Below are 15,511 nucleotides of genomic sequence, written 5' to 3'. Positions count from 1 at the left end.
CTATTTCAGAATCTCATTAAGTATAGTTATATTCGAATTGTCAAGATAGGGAACATGGCAGAAAGTTGGCCATTAATTAAATCTTGCGATATTGTTGGCTAAGTATAGGATAGTATGGAAATATCAGGAAATTACATTATTAGCATACCTCGTCAAATATCCGATTTTGTTTAAAGCTAGATAATGTAAGTTATATTTTGGTTGTATATGGCGTGACAACGGTTATGTGTATAACCAATAGGTGAAAGGTGAATTGATATAATCCGTAACATGTACGATGTTGGAATATTGCGAATGGTTCAGATGTATAACTACGTTACATATAATGTCATTTTATTAAATCATCTTGTAGATTAGTCCTCTTTCCAAACAACAAATGGTCCGTTTATTTGAAAAATGCGTTTAACTAATTTCTTAAAAACAGTATATAAAAAATAATGTCAACGATTTTTTACAAAGTGTAGATTTAGTACTTGTAAATATCTTGCATATGCCGAGATAAAGAAAATTGGTTTAATTATCCCAAACTAAATCATTGAAAGCAAACTAACCAAATAATTAGACCTTTTAGATTAAAAACAAGTCTGTGTAGAAGAAGGTCAGATTTATAAATATGAATTGTAACATTTTAAAATGTACAAAATAGAGTTCGCTCGGAATAGAATAATGGAAAGTCTTCGAAAACTATTAGTTTGCTTATCAATTACATTTTTTTAGTTTTACACAATTCGTTTTTTTCTTTTTTTGTAAGTCTTCAAACGTATACATTTAGTCTTAAGCTTATGAAAATAATAAATAACTTATGCATATAATTGTCAAGTACTGAAAATACATATACCGTATTCACAATAAAAATGGTAGTTTTAGTTGCACAGTATTTATTTATTTTCATCTCATTAATTCTTTTAATATGAATAGTTTTGAGATATATAATTCACATGTTTAAAATATAACTTGTGATCAATACCTAATAAATTTTGAAATTTTTGGAAATCTCGAGACATTCTATTCGGTGATTTCCCATGACTTTCACATTTAAAAATAGATGGATATAATAAACATTTGTAGAGAATTTATATTACCAGGATATTTTGTGTAATTAGGGATGCGTTCGCGTGACCTGATTATACTTCTAAAGGCAATTCGGATTATGCGTTCGCGCAACTTCGAGCAAACTTTTAATAAAAGGGGGTTCTTCGGAGGATGTTAAATTAATTTCATATAACCCGAGATGTGCAGTTCACTATTTAATCATACAAGAGGGACGAAATGTTCTTAATTTTATTTTAAGCACAATTTCGAACATAAGTTTTTTTATATATAATAAAAATATAAAAATATTCTCAATCTTATTGTGTACACGTATGCGTGACACGATTCTTTACATTTATAAAAAATATATAATACGAATATACGTACGCGTGATTCGTTTCAAAGAAGGTCTATAATTGTAAACAATCCAAACAAAAGCGGTAATAAAATCAGGCAACAAGAAAAAATGTAATTAGTAAATCAAGATAGTTAAGCCAAATATAAAAATGGTTAAGCGACCGTGCTAGAACCACGGAATTCGGGAATGCCTAACACCTTCTCCCAAATTAACAGAATTCCTTACTCGGATTTCTGGTTCGCAGAATGACAAACAGAGTCATATTCTCCTCGATTCGGGATTAAAACCGGTGACTTGGGACGCCATAAAATTCCCAGGTGGCGACTCTGAAATAAATAAACAAATCCTGTTTCGACTGTCCTTTAATTGGAGAAAACTCCTTGTACCCTCGCGGGGGCGGAAGAAGGAGGTGTGACAATGCTGATGATGACGAGGAGGTGCATTATGATCAGTATGTCAGGATCATCATAGTCCCTAAGGGTGATGGGTAAGAGTTATTTGTTATTTTTGCGTTTATTGTTTTGTAAAGTTTTTACTAAAATATTAATGTATTTTTATTGTTAAATTGCAGGTTCATCCCGAGTAATAAGACTACGAAAATAATCACCAAAACCATCAGAAAGCTTTATGATGGCCCTTATGTGACTTGGACTGATTTTCCGTTCTCGCTGAAGGAGCAATTTTTTAATCAATTTAAGGTAAAAATGTTCTTTTAAGCAGTTTAATAATTTATATTTATGATATTTCCATATAATATTTAACTTTTGAAATACAGAGCAAGTGTGTATAGTAACACCGCTATAGCGCGAAAGTGGCTGCAAATTTTCATTACAAAGCTCGCAAGCGATTGTCGCATACTTTCTCCGAAGCTATAAAGAAGAACAAGAAGCCAATGGTTACTTCAAAATTTATGGGAGGATTTGCAAAGGCAATGGCTTACCGCAAAGTACTTAGAGAAGAGCGAAAAAGGAAAGAAAGCTCGCGCATCTGAGAAGGGCGGGTCCTTGCACACTGGAGGTGCGATCAGCCTAGGGACAATAAAAAGAAGATTGATATGTAATTGCTTAAATTATTTTAATTTTCAAAGTATATCTATTCTGTTTATTAACTAAATTAATTTGTTTTCAGGAAAAGAAGTCGGGGCGTCCAATGAACCATGAGAGCTATTCAAGGAGACACATATTGTAAATAAGAAGAAAGAGACGGATCATGAAAGGTGGGTCGAGGACCGGGCCTCGACAGTATATGTAAGCTTTCACTTTTCTTTAAGTATTTTAATTTACTTTTATATAAATTTTGAAATACTAATTCAATGTAAAATTTCGTAAAGGGTCGCTACCAAACTAACGTGGAGGAATTCATCCGCACTCAGCCACCTAATGACTCGGGCGAGCCAACCCAACCTTCGGACGAGGATGCTAAAAAATATGGATGGAGTCTGCTGGCGGTCAGAAATGGGGGAAGGAATACGGGCTTCCTACTAAGAAATTCCATCGCTATAAGTGTGGAATGCATAGAATAGGGACTTCTTCGCAAGACGAGCAACTTGATGAGGAGAGCCTCTCCGCTATGTGGGAGACTGTAACAAAGCTCACATCCGAGCTAGAAACGGCCAAGGAAAGAGAAAGGGTTAGAGATGCTCAGTTCCTTGGCATGCAAGCTCAAATTAGAACTCTCATATCTACTGGAGCTTTTCCATTGCCCCGATCTCGTGAGTCATCGCCAGAGGCTCGACTAGAACGTGAGCGTTCCTTTCGTTCTCCCCGTGATCGTTTCTCCCATCCTCCCCATGGTCGTTCTTCCCATCCTTCACAAGACCCTTCTCGACATCGTCTTTTAGATGAAAGTTCATCAGACGGTGATGATGATGTTGTACAAAACACTCCCTGACTTTTATATACTTTGAACTAGACAAATAGAACCGGTTTTGAACTAGTTGTAATAAGTTTTAACTTGGTTTTGGATTTTTTAGTTCTATTGAACTTTAATTTGTTAGTTTTAATGTATTTATTGTGTTGTTGTTGTTATTTAGGGATTTTGGTATGCTGGCAGGTGTTGTAGCTGCCAAAATAGGCATTTTATGCCAAAATTAAAACCCAGAAAACCGACCAAAGTTGGTCGGTTTCTAATTAAAAAAATATTTTTCTGCTGAATTAACGACCAAAGTTGGCCTCTTAAGTTTAAAAAAACAAATTAAAAATTACCGACCAAAGTTGGTCGGTTAATGAACAAAAATTACCCAGATTTCAACTTTACCGACCAACTTTGGTTGGTAAAATTAAATTATTAAAATATGACCGACCAAAGTTGATCGGTATGTGCTTTAAATTGTACAGTTGGTCCTTTATCTTTGCGATCAACCTTGGTTGGTAATTAGCGACCAACCTTGGTCGGTATACTAAACGACCACCAAAATAGCGACCAAGCGTGTTTGGACGCATTTTGATCGGTAATTTGCCAAAACCGACCAACGTTGGTCGTTTTTTGTGGTCACTAATTACCGGATTTCTAGTAGTGTATTCTGCTTTTGGAGAGAAGCTACAAATTCTAGCTTCTTCCAAGAAGTAGAAGTAGAAGTAGAAAATTAATTTGTTAAAGACAAAGTTAACATTTTAATAAATTTATATTTAAATTATCCCTTATTAATTTAATATTTTTCTTTTTTATTTCTACTATATATTTCTTTTCTTTTTTATTGTAATCATATTTTTATTCTCTTTCTCCTATTTCTAAAAGTAGATTTTAAATTTATATTGAATGATGTATTTTGACATATTTAAATTATCATGTAAACAATAAATAATACCAAACACCCAATGCCATTGCTTTGAAATAATTATATTTTATATTGATTGGAAGTTTTGATTTATAATTTTTTAAATTTATTTTTCTTTTCTAATTAATACTAATCCCAAATTGAACCTTTACTGTCTTTTTTCGTAATTTGTTACTTAAAAGTGCTTTTTAAAAAGATTAATTAAATACAATGAGATTGTAAAAAGCACCACTCAAATGAATTGGCCAAACATAAGCTGTTATTTCAAAAAATATGTTTGCACAAAAGAATGTAATAGTGAAATCTCTATTGCTTCTGAAAACATGTTTATAGCATGTTTAGCCAAACTTTTTTTTGGGCCAAAAATACTTTTTGGCCAAAGTGCTTTATCAAAAATTGAGGTGTAAAAGTATTTTTGAGGAGAAAATAAGCATTTTTTGAGAAGCAAAAAAAATAAAAATAGTTTCTCTTCAAAAGCATTTTTGAGAAAAATATACTTAGAAGTAGTTTTTAAAATCTTGGCCAAACAGTAATTACTACTCAAAAATGCTTTTCAAATTAATTAGCCAAATACAAACTGTTTATCACCAAAAATACTTTTTTAAAAAGTACTTTTGAGAAAAGCACTTCTCAAAATAAGGTGATTTTAGAAGCTTGGCCAAACAGGGTATTAATCACACACAAAGGTTACAAAATAATTTAAAATGATTTAATTACCAAAATATTCAAATAAATACAAAGATACTATTCCTAAAGACAACAAAGAGGTGTTTGGCTAAGCTTACAAGTTTGTCAAACTGCCTTATAAGTACTTTTTGGCTTATTTACGCGTTTGATAAACACCTAAAGTACTTAGCGAGCCAAGTGCTTATAAGTTAAAATTAGCCGTAAGTCATAAGTTAGTCATCCTTAACTTATGGCTTTTCAACTTATAAACACTTGTAGTTTGATCGAGACTTTTACTAGTTTATCCTTAATAATATTTTCTTAATTTACAAAATTTATTTTTCGAAATAAATTTTTTAACTTTTCTTCATTTTATATTCGTTGTTCATCATTTTTTTATAAAGAAACTTTTTAATTTATACATTGTAAAGTTTTTAAGGGTATTTTAGTTATTTTAATAATAGAAACTTATCAACACTTTTCTAACAAATATATTAATTAATTATTATCAGTTTTAGCACGTCTATTCAAACCCATAAATACTTATTTAAAAAATTAGTTTTGTCACTTCAAGCTTATCGCTAATCCAAACGGCATGTCACATATTAATTCAAAAATGCAAAAAACAAAAAAAAATAAAGCTTGAAAAGCAGATATGGGTACTCCATTCTGCTCCCGTTTTACGTCTCTCAAAGTCACGCCCTTTATTCCCGGCTTAGCTCCGGCGATTCAGTTAAAATTCACAAGTACTCTCCCCCCATTAAACGGCGTCGTAATATCTCGAATGGAATCAACTGCCATTTCCCCTTCCAACAACTCCAGCCCAACCACCACCGTCAGCGCCGTCGCTGCCGGCTGCGACACAACCACAACCGGTAACAATAGCGCAGAGGAGAACTCCGTCTCCGACACAGTGATTCAGTACGTTGTTCTAAGGAGAGACCTAATTGACACGTGGCCGTTAGGAAGCGTGGTTACGCAAGGCTGCCATGCCGCCGTCGCCGCCATTTGGTCCCACAAGGACGATGCCGTTACTCTTCAATATTGTAGCCCTTCCAATCTCGACTCAATGCACAAGGTAAGTCCATCACATCCGTTGATTTTTTATTTACTAAGATTCGTCATTCTCTTTTAGATTCACCACTCTCCAGATCAATTAGTGCTATACGATGAATGTGTATAAAAATATTTTTACAATCAGGTCATGTAACTGTTACTGCAGATAGCTCTCTATAACAAACGTTGATTGAACGAACAGTAATTTTTACACTGTTCATCTTCACTAAAGAATTCTATACTAATCTTGTTTTGATAATTACTTGGAATGGAAGATATCTAATTTTTGTAATTCAGCTAGTAATTGTAGTTGAATTAGCAATTATTGAACTGCTATTGTATGATAATGTGATGGTCTGGAATTCAAAACGATATGATTATAATTATAGTTGACTGTAATAACTGCGTGTGAAAGTGCATCTTTAAGTGCTCAGTGAAGAATGTATCCTTTTTCCTTTCGTTGATAACGGTAGTGTCCAGGCCAGCTTGCATACATCTCGATTATTCTGTCTTCCACCAGCATAGGTACTGGGTGACTCTACCCACCATGGTTTAAACAAGTAGGAAGAAATCACCTAGTTTCTTTGGTCTTTGGTGGAATTTGGATCCCAATCTTGAAGTTTCTTACCCACTTCATTGACTACTAAGCCACACCTCTAGATGCTAGTGAGGAATAAATTTTTGATTTTCAATTTAGATAGTAGGAGGCTGAGAATTTCATTGGTTGAATGGGTAGCAAATGAAATGGATGGATAAGGTTGATTGATGCATTGTGTTATGTCAGGAAAAGAGCAAAATGAAAATTGCTTTTACACTTGTTTATAGGTTGTGTGGTTGACGGTCTGGTGGAGCTCCTCTGTGATTTATTGTCTTAAGGTGTATCATAGCTTCAATTATCAGTTGTAGGAAGTTAAAAGAGCAAATTGTGCTTAAAGAAAAACAAAAGCCAGCTTGATGCTCTTTTAGCTCCTTAACTGAATTAGTGATTGCGTAGGTTAGTAGGCGAAGCATGAATTATGCAGAATTTTATATGGAAGTTTCCTGGTGCCTGCTTTGTAAAATTGGGGTCAATAAATGCCATTGGACATTTCTAAAGAGTTTCTGAATTCTAGCTTACTTGTGGACTTGTGGTTAATATATATTATGCAAAGAGCTTATTTGTAAGCAACTTCCTTGTTCAAGAAATATTATTCAGAATGACATCCACTTCTGTTCTACTTCAATGTGTACCAACTTAGTTTAGTCCTTGGTATAGAGAAATTTAGGAAAGATAAAAGATTCAAAATATTATTGCAACTTTCTCTCTTGGCTATGTAGGTAACTCTTGAAGTGAAGGGTGAAGCTCAGATATTGAACTTGGCAGAAAAGCTAAAAGCTGGGGGCATTGCTCATAAGCTGTGGATTGAACAACCAGAAAACATCCCAACTTGTCTTGCTACGAAACCTTATCCAAAATCTGTGGTATCTTCGTTTTTCAAGAAGCTAAAACTTTGTAAATGATGAATTTCAAGTGCCATCCGGTAATGTGACACTGACACAAGTAGTCTTAGTTTCAGTATATCTTTGCTAAGGTATTGAACATAGTTTTGCTAATGATGAGCTACACAATGATCATATTCCTTTACCGAACCCTTTTGCATATGGTTCACCTGGATTTTATAACCTGGTGATTTTGGCCATGCAAACATTGGTCTTATCTTCAGCTATTTCTGAAGTCTTATTGATTTACTGTCATGATCTTTTGGTACTCTGTGCTGCCACTCTGCCATTCTGCTTATCCTCTTAATTATAGCCAAATGGTTCATGTTTGGCATGTCTCTCCATAAGTTGTAATGGCTTTGGTCAATCCACCAAACTACTGGAAAAGTTGGGTTGGTTGAGGTATGTACATGAACTTACCACAACCTAGTTGGTTGAGGAACCTGGTAATTCAAGTTCCTCTGCAAATTCTTTTTGGAAATCGGTCTGTGACATTTCTTTTTCTGGTTATCAAAGTCCTTTATCATCGAATGAGCCATCTGGTCGCCTATCTGAAACAGCCTATTGGAAATAACATCTCTCTACCTTCACAAGGTAGGGGTAAGGTCTGCATACACACTATCCTCTCCAGAACCCACTTTGTGGGGTTATACTGGGTTTGGTGTTGTTGTAAAGTCCTTTATCATCGAGTGAGCCATCATAATTGGTTGCGTTTCGTGCTGTCTCTACCACCAGTCGCCTTTCCTGAAATGTTAAAATTAAGATGCATTTTTTTTAGATCAAAGTGAAAATTCTTCACATCTTCTGAATTACTTTGTCGTCCCCTGAAATGGGTATACTACAGCAGCTTTGTGGCAGTTGCCATAAGCTTGTATATGTATCCCTTATTTGACACTTTCTCTCCCACCCCTCCCTCCTTTATATTTTTAAGGTAAATTCTCCTTGTGAGTTATTACCTTTGAGAAGTTTAATTCTCTAAGTCTTGGGATACAAAAATCAGATAAAGTTCAATCAAACTGGCAATTATCCGTACAACATACGGCCATGATCCACAAACGAGGAAACTTGAGGAGAGAAGTTGAAAGGACGTGGACAGTACGAATTGCATGGCTAGCACAATATGAATACTATAAAGTAGTTAGTGAAGCTTAGCTATCAATTTTAAGTCTGTAAATAGGTAAAGTTGGACCATCCAATCATCTAATCAATCAAAACAACTATCAATCCAATCATTTCCATTTCAGTTCCTCTATATATATGTCATATTACTTTTATATATTCCAAGCTTTCTTAGAACTTTTCTTACCATAAACTAGACTAGTGTTTGTTATTGTTAAGTCAAATTCTGTCACTAATTTTTAATACGTCACTTTCGCTGCTCGGAGTTCATAGTTGAGAAGTAGAATCTCCTTTATGTTAGTTTCTAATAACAATGAGTCGTTCAATGATATTTAGAGTTACCATTCGATCTGATTCATTACCATTTTGACCATCAACAGTCCTTTAAAAATATATTTCACTACCCACCAGAACTGTGGCAAATTCAAAGCGAAATACTACATATGTGTACAAATCTTCAATTAATACACGAACCACCGGCATATTTTCCCACTGGTACTTCTACACAGAGCTGTTCAGAGAAAAGCTCTAAAGCAACACAGAAATAAAACCACATACACATCCTATCTCTTTCATTTTTTTTCTTGCTTTTTTTTTTCGTTTTCCAATTTCTTCTTTTTGTCTTTGTGAAAGAATTGCATGTTCCTAGAATTTACTAATGGAAATAACCTTCTGGCCAACCATTATAGATGAATGCAATTTTGGTGATGCATTCCCTATCAGCCAAATTGTAGCAGCATGTTTGATTCTCCACTCAAAGCATGTCCTTCTAGCAAAAGTTGTAATTTACACCCTGAAATTGAAATATTTCCAGAACATTAATCAGAAATCTGTTTACAATTAAACTGCACATGATAGATATGTTTTTATGTCGCAAGCATCAGTTCTGAACAGAAACACATGTTGACTTCAATTAGAATCAAGATGCATGATAAAAAGTAAAAAACATAAAATGATTTGATTGTTATATTATTGTTGTTAGTGTTTTAAAAGGCGTGGGCCTCAGCGAGGCGTAAGCCCTGAGGCACTGGGCGTACGCCCCGTGGGTATTTAAATTTTAATATTTTATGAAATATATAATTACAGTAAATATTTTTAAATAGGTAAAATTGTCTAAATATATATATATGTATTTATAGTTTTCTTCAATTTTTAGACAATTTTACCTATTTAAAAATATTTACTGTAATTATATATTTCATAAAATATTAAAATTTAAATACCCACGGGGCGTACGCCCAGTGCCTCAGGGCTTATGCCTCGCTGAGGCCCATGCCTTTTAAAACACTAACAACAATAATATAACAATCATATGTATGTATATATATATATACATACATATGTATGTGCTTCATCCCCACTAAAAACTAATCCATTATACGATACTTACAAGCACAAGTAACTTGATTTGAAAAGAATAAAATTTTCTACATATGTGGGGATGAAGCACATACATATGTATGTATATATATATATATATATATATGTATTTATAGTTTTCTTCAATTTTTAGACAATTTTACCTATTTAAAAATATTTACTGTAATTATATATTTCATAAAATATTAAAATTTAAATACCCACGGGGCGTACGCCCAGTGCCTCAGGGCTTACGCCTCGCTGAGGCCCACGCCTTTTAAAACACTAACAACAATAATATAACAATCATATGTATGTATATATATATATATATATATATATATATATATATATATATATATATATATATATATATATATATATATATACATACATATGTATGTGCTTCATCCCCACTAAAAACTAATCCATTATACGATACTTACAAGCACAAGTAACTTGATTTGAAAAGAATAAAATTTTCTACATGGAGGAACAAAAAGAATGACTAATTTTGAACTTGCTGCTATGGAGGAGAATAGAGTTTTCTTTGTATTTGAAAAAACAATTAATTGTTCGTTGCTTTTGGGAGTTAGTAACAGACCGACGGACAAAATAAAGAATTGGGGAAGACCATAAATTAGGGTTTCTAGCAATAAAAAAAGTTTTGACATTTAAATTTGATATATTAGTTCCTTTTTAAAACTTTGAGAATCTGGATATTATATTAAAGACTTATTCAGCAAATTTTGTTTTAATTTGAAAGTCTTTTGGGCTTACGCCTTACTGCAAAAAACGCGCCTCAACGCCCAGGCGTACGCCTTTTGAGACTTTCGTCCCCACTATCGCCTCGGGGCATTTTTGGTGCACCTCGCCCCGAAAACGCCTTTTAAAACACTGATTGTTGTTGTTACTATGGATTTTATCATTATCATCATTTTTGCTGGTATATGAACAAAAGTTATAGTACTGATTTGTTCATACAGCTATCAATAAATACATGTACTCAAAAACAGAAATACTCACTTGGGCTCCTGCAAGGAGATGACAGTTTCAAAGGCACCAGCCAGTGCCCTCACTCTGTTCTTCCTTTGCTCTCGAAGCTTACTTGCAGTCTCTTCTATCACATCATTGGAGACCACAGATTCCTTCTTCCCTTGCACCACTTGACGTTGAGGTTTTGATGATGTTACAGCAGTACTAGTCTCCTGCACTGCTTCACCTTCCTCTGCCATATCAGCTTCCTTTCCTTGGTTTCTTCCTTTATCCTCTTCTTTCTCTTGTTGGTTCTCATCCGCTGCTTTTACGGTGTTCTCTTCAAGATGAAGTTCATTGGTAATTTCTTCTGGTTCTTTAGGGTTGTTGGTGTTGGTTTCTTCAACAAGTTGTGCGTCTTCTGGTTCTTCCATCTTACTGATTTCTTGGTTTTCCACAACTATTTCAGCGTTGTTTACATTTCCATTATGCTCTTCTTGATCATCAATGGCTGAATTATTTTCTCCTGCATCAGTAGCTGCAGTTTCACTGTTGTCAATGATCACGTCACTTTCAGTATTATTGACTGGCAATTCTTGATCATCTTCTTGCTCTGATAGTTCAGCTTGAGGAATAATATCCTCAGTTGCATGTGGAGAATCAGTTATTTTTAATTCTTTAGGTGTTGATTCATTATGATCATCCTGATCATTTCTCGATTTAGACGTGTCATCTTGCCCAGTTTCAGCCTGAGGAATTACATCCTCAGCTGCATGTGAAGAATTAGTTATTGGCGCTTTTGGTGTTGAACTATTCTGATCATTTCTTGATTTGTGCGTGTCATTATGACTAGTACTGCTGGGCTCCTGTTTCTTGGAGATGGTGCCGGTGGCTGTAGTCTTCTTTATGGTCACTGGTCTAGCATACATGCTGGTGCCACGTTGTTTACCAGTGGCTTCCTTAGTCATATGAGATGCTCTAGATAATTTATCCGAAAGGGTTTTTTGGGAAGTTGAACTAGTCTTGACTGAGAATGATGAGGATGACCGAAGAATTCTATCTTTAGCAGTTTTTTGCAAAGCAGCAACAACAGGAGGCTTGTCAAACGATCTTATTCGAGTTAGAGTAGGCTTATTGTGAATGTTGGGGTCATTCGATGAAGACATTGTAGGCTTGAGATAGTTAGGAACATTCTTGTTTGAGGTGGTTGAATCTGCTCGTTTCCGCACCGGAGAGTTTGTATTTGATGAATTGGGACTTCTAAGATGATGAGCAATTGGATGTGAAGGAGATGTCCCTCTCTTCTCCTTTCCTGGTGGAGCAGTGTCCTTTACCCTAGTTGCCATTATATTCTTTGGCTTAATAAGATTTTAAACTTATATTTTGCTGCAAGAGTAGTACGTAATAGGTTAGAGTCATTAAAAAAAAATCATCAAATGGACTCTTCGACACAGGCTCCTCATGGATAACAATTTCTTTTTATGTCAATGTTATTAGGTTTTCACTCTACTGTGTAAGTTTATTCATATTGTTGGTCCCAAGTATGAATAAAGGAGGATTGCGGTAAGCTGATAGTCAGTCGGCATAAAACTTGTCTGTTTTTAATGAATTCTCACAATGCTATGCTAGCTTGGATTGATGTCCTATTGTTGTATGTCAATGTTATTAGGTGCACTTCTTCATACTCAAGCTTTTTTGCTTGTTAGAAATCCTAAGACTGGAAAATTCAAATAGATCTTCAACAACGTCATAGAGAATGAAAATTTCTCCAATTTAATGCAGAAAGATTAGATTGTTTCCTTATAGTTATACTGACCTTTATGTCTAGAGAATACAAAAAAAGAAGAAGACAAATCTCTTCATAGTGCACAGATTAGCAAAATGTATATGGTTCTATCATTTCCATCTTGCTCTTTCCAGCCAAATTAATATGTAGCTTGGACTAAGTAGCCCGTAACACAGAAAATGCAAATAAGTCAAACACAGAAAGGAGAGATATATATTGAAGAAAACTGAAAAAAGAATAACGACAATGGACCCTTAGGCAGAATATCTGCCATCATCATTAGACTCAATGAAATGACAAATGCACCACTCAAAATCTTTCCCAAATTTCTACAATAATTGGAACTATTGATCAACTTCTCATGAACTTACATCCCAAAAACAATCTTGTTCTCCTCAATTTTGACCCTTTTTTTTCCTATTACTATTGCCCTTTATTTCTTATCCTAAACCATATAATTCCCCCCCTCCCCCCTCCCCCCACCCCCCCCACCCCAAAAAAAAAAAAAAAAAAGAAATTTATCTGCCAACCAAAAACTTTTTTGTAGAAATCTGTTGCTCATAATATACTGAGGGACAGCTACCAACCGGATAAGAACAATCTTTAAGGAATACTTAAAGAGAAATTATACAAAATAAAAAAATTAATAAAAGGTTCGTCTAATACAATATCCTACATTCTTAAGATCATATTATTATGGAAACAACAAAAATTCAACAAAAGAAAACTGTACATGTGAGGAAACAGAAAAATAAGGAGAAAGGAAATGGCACCTTTTATCAAAGATTATGATCCATAACCTGCAGTACTATAGATAGATGATTGTTAGGGAATAGAAACTAATGGATTTTTGTGAAGACAAGAGTTTATAAGTAGGAAGAAGGTACAGAAAGAAAGTGAAGAATGGAGAGACGGTTTAATGAATTTGGAAAGAGTTATTTTTGGCAGTTTGGTTGTTATATTGTGTAACGAAAATTATGGACAACCCAAGGTTGTGGAAGCACATAAACACAAAGATGTGATTATCATTACAGCTCAGGAGAATATTAAATATTATTAATTTGGTAATTTCAGGAAAGAATATCTCTTTCATTTGTTTTCATTTAACTATCTTAAAAAATTAGTTTGTTGGTATAGCTTCCTAATTGGTAATGGGAAGCACAACAAGGCATAGTGCTGTGCCTGCATTAGTTTGTCAACGACGATTGAGATGGTAAACATTGAATAACAAATAGTAATCTTTTTTACTACTAACTTTCGACCTGATTGGTTATTATATATCTTGGACTTCTTGTCCTTACACTTTCGATTTTATAAAAAACTGTATTATCTACTAATTAAGAAAGTGACAGGGAACATAAAATGTTTATACGTCTATTTTAGATTTAACATAGCTATCTATTAAAATAATGAGTGAACAAATAAAAGAATGAGACAACGGATGCAATTTTTCCCTTTTTCTTGTTTGGTCCTTTTGCATTGCACATTGTAAAAGAAAACTTATCTATCTTTAAAGTTAATTTAGATGCTAATTAATTAACCTTTTCTAAAAATAGAACTATAGAATTTAAAAGCCAAAAAAACTCAATATCAAAAGTAAAGATAGCCAGCCAAAAAAGGGCAAATGTAGGCGTTTGGACATGATTTGATTGAAATTTGATAATCTAGTTCAAGTTTGTGACTGAAAACTTAAAATTTTTTGAAAAACTTCTAAAACTTGTTTTTAAAACTTCAAATTCTATATTTTAAGTTTGAAGTTGAAATAATGGGTCAGTTATTTCCAAATATTAGTTAATTAATTTTAATATTCCAAATCTGACCAAAGTAATTAAACTTCCCTTGCAACTTCGTACCATTTTAAAAAATGAGAAGATGAAGGGGCAAAGTAAGATTTTACTCGGGTATAAACTAGGAGATATGGTATCTAAAATCAAAGAAGGAGCACAAATTTGCGATTATTTTGTCATTGCAGTAAATTCCAATATGACAATTTTGGTGTTTAAAATAATTAAATGATATATGGTAAAAGTATTAACTGAACATTCGTTGTCATTATAGTACATCTTATCCTTTCCCAGGAAGTGTTTTAAGTTGTAGTATTTTATCTAATTTTTATTTTTATTTTAATTTCTTTTATGTTTTCTTTATTTTGTTTCCGTTATCTCAAAGAAAATTATAAACAATATTTCCTTATTTACTTGATAATATTTTGGGTAGACAAATTTCAGTGATTTTTTGGTGAAAATTTGTTCTGGATGGTTAGTTTTTGATTGCTTATTATTATTTCGACACCATTTGAAATATAATGGAGAAACATTCACTTTTAAGGCAGAAATAATATATGGACAAAAATATCTCTAGCTAAAACACAAAACAATTCAAATTTCTACCACCATAATGAAGTTCAAAAAATTCCTAGAATTTCAAATGCAGTTTGAAATAGGTATCATGAATTTAATGTTAAATATTATTTCACTTATGGTACCTCGGAATCAAATATATAGGTGAAAATCTGAGTCTCCTTATATGAGCAACAAATTGGTAGATGGAGGATTGTCAATTTCCCAACTTTCTTGAGCATAGGAGAGGGGTCACCGGACCCGTTAACTTCGGCAAAAATTTTAAATATATAAGCGTATATATATTTAAAACGATCATATTTTGTGCTTGAAACACTTAAATTTAGAAATCAGATAGGGGCACTAGTTGAGCAGTTCGTTGATGTGCTTCCGCCACCTTCAAATTCTGGGTCCGTCTCGGACGTCAATAAGGGTGCACGCCGAGCTTCTCTTTGTATGCTCATAACATTGCCTATGACATCTGCCTCCATGTCGCCTATAATCGCACTGTGTTATGCTACCAAGTACTTAGGTTTTGAAAATGAAACTTCTACCATTTTGGATTG

General features: G+C 33.7%; 2 protein-coding genes across 2 annotated transcripts; one reads left to right on the top strand and one right to left on the bottom strand.

Moving 5' to 3' along the window:
- Positions 1-5,453: 5,453 nt before the first annotated feature.
- Positions 5,454-7,635, top strand: LOC104228409 (uncharacterized). The gene is made up of 2 exons (XM_009780870.2): positions 5,454-5,910; positions 7,206-7,635. Exons 1-2 carry the CDS (start codon positions 5,488-5,490, stop codon positions 7,386-7,388), a joined length of 606 nt encoding a protein of 201 aa, XP_009779172.1. The 5' UTR covers positions 5,454-5,487; the 3' UTR covers positions 7,389-7,635.
- Positions 7,636-8,840: 1,205 nt separating this feature from the next.
- On the bottom strand, positions 8,841-13,553 carry LOC104228408 (methyl-CpG-binding domain-containing protein 10-like). Its single transcript, XM_009780869.2, has 3 exons — positions 13,380-13,553; positions 10,872-12,206; positions 8,841-9,279 (listed from the first exon to the last, which is right to left on the bottom strand). The coding sequence occupies exons 2-3, from the start codon at positions 12,164-12,166 to the stop codon at positions 9,273-9,275; spliced, it is 1,302 nt and encodes a 433-aa protein (XP_009779171.1). The 5' UTR covers positions 12,167-12,206; positions 13,380-13,553; the 3' UTR covers positions 8,841-9,272.
- Positions 13,554-15,511: the final 1,958 nt, after the last annotated feature.

The sequence above is a fragment of the Nicotiana sylvestris genome, chromosome 10, assembly GCF_000393655.2.
Source record: "Nicotiana sylvestris chromosome 10, ASM39365v2, whole genome shotgun sequence".
Taxonomy (NCBI): domain Eukaryota; kingdom Viridiplantae; phylum Streptophyta; class Magnoliopsida; order Solanales; family Solanaceae; genus Nicotiana; species Nicotiana sylvestris.
This window is presented reverse-complemented; position numbering and strand designations above follow the sequence as displayed.

What these genes read in the sequence shown, in the direction of transcription:
- LOC104228409 (XM_009780870.2), top strand. Translation starts at nt 5,488, where the DNA reads ATGGGTACTCCATTCTGCTCCCGTTTTACGTCTCTCAAAGTCACGCCC. An exon ending in ATCTCGACTCAATGCACAAG is followed by an intron (nt 5,911 to 7,205) that starts GTAAGTCCATCA and finishes TTGGCTATGTAG; the next exon opens with GTAACTCTTGAAGTGAAGGG.
- LOC104228408 (XM_009780869.2), bottom strand. Translation starts at nt 12,166, where the DNA reads ATGGCAACTAGGGTAAAGGACACTGCTCCACCAGGAAAGGAGAAGAGA.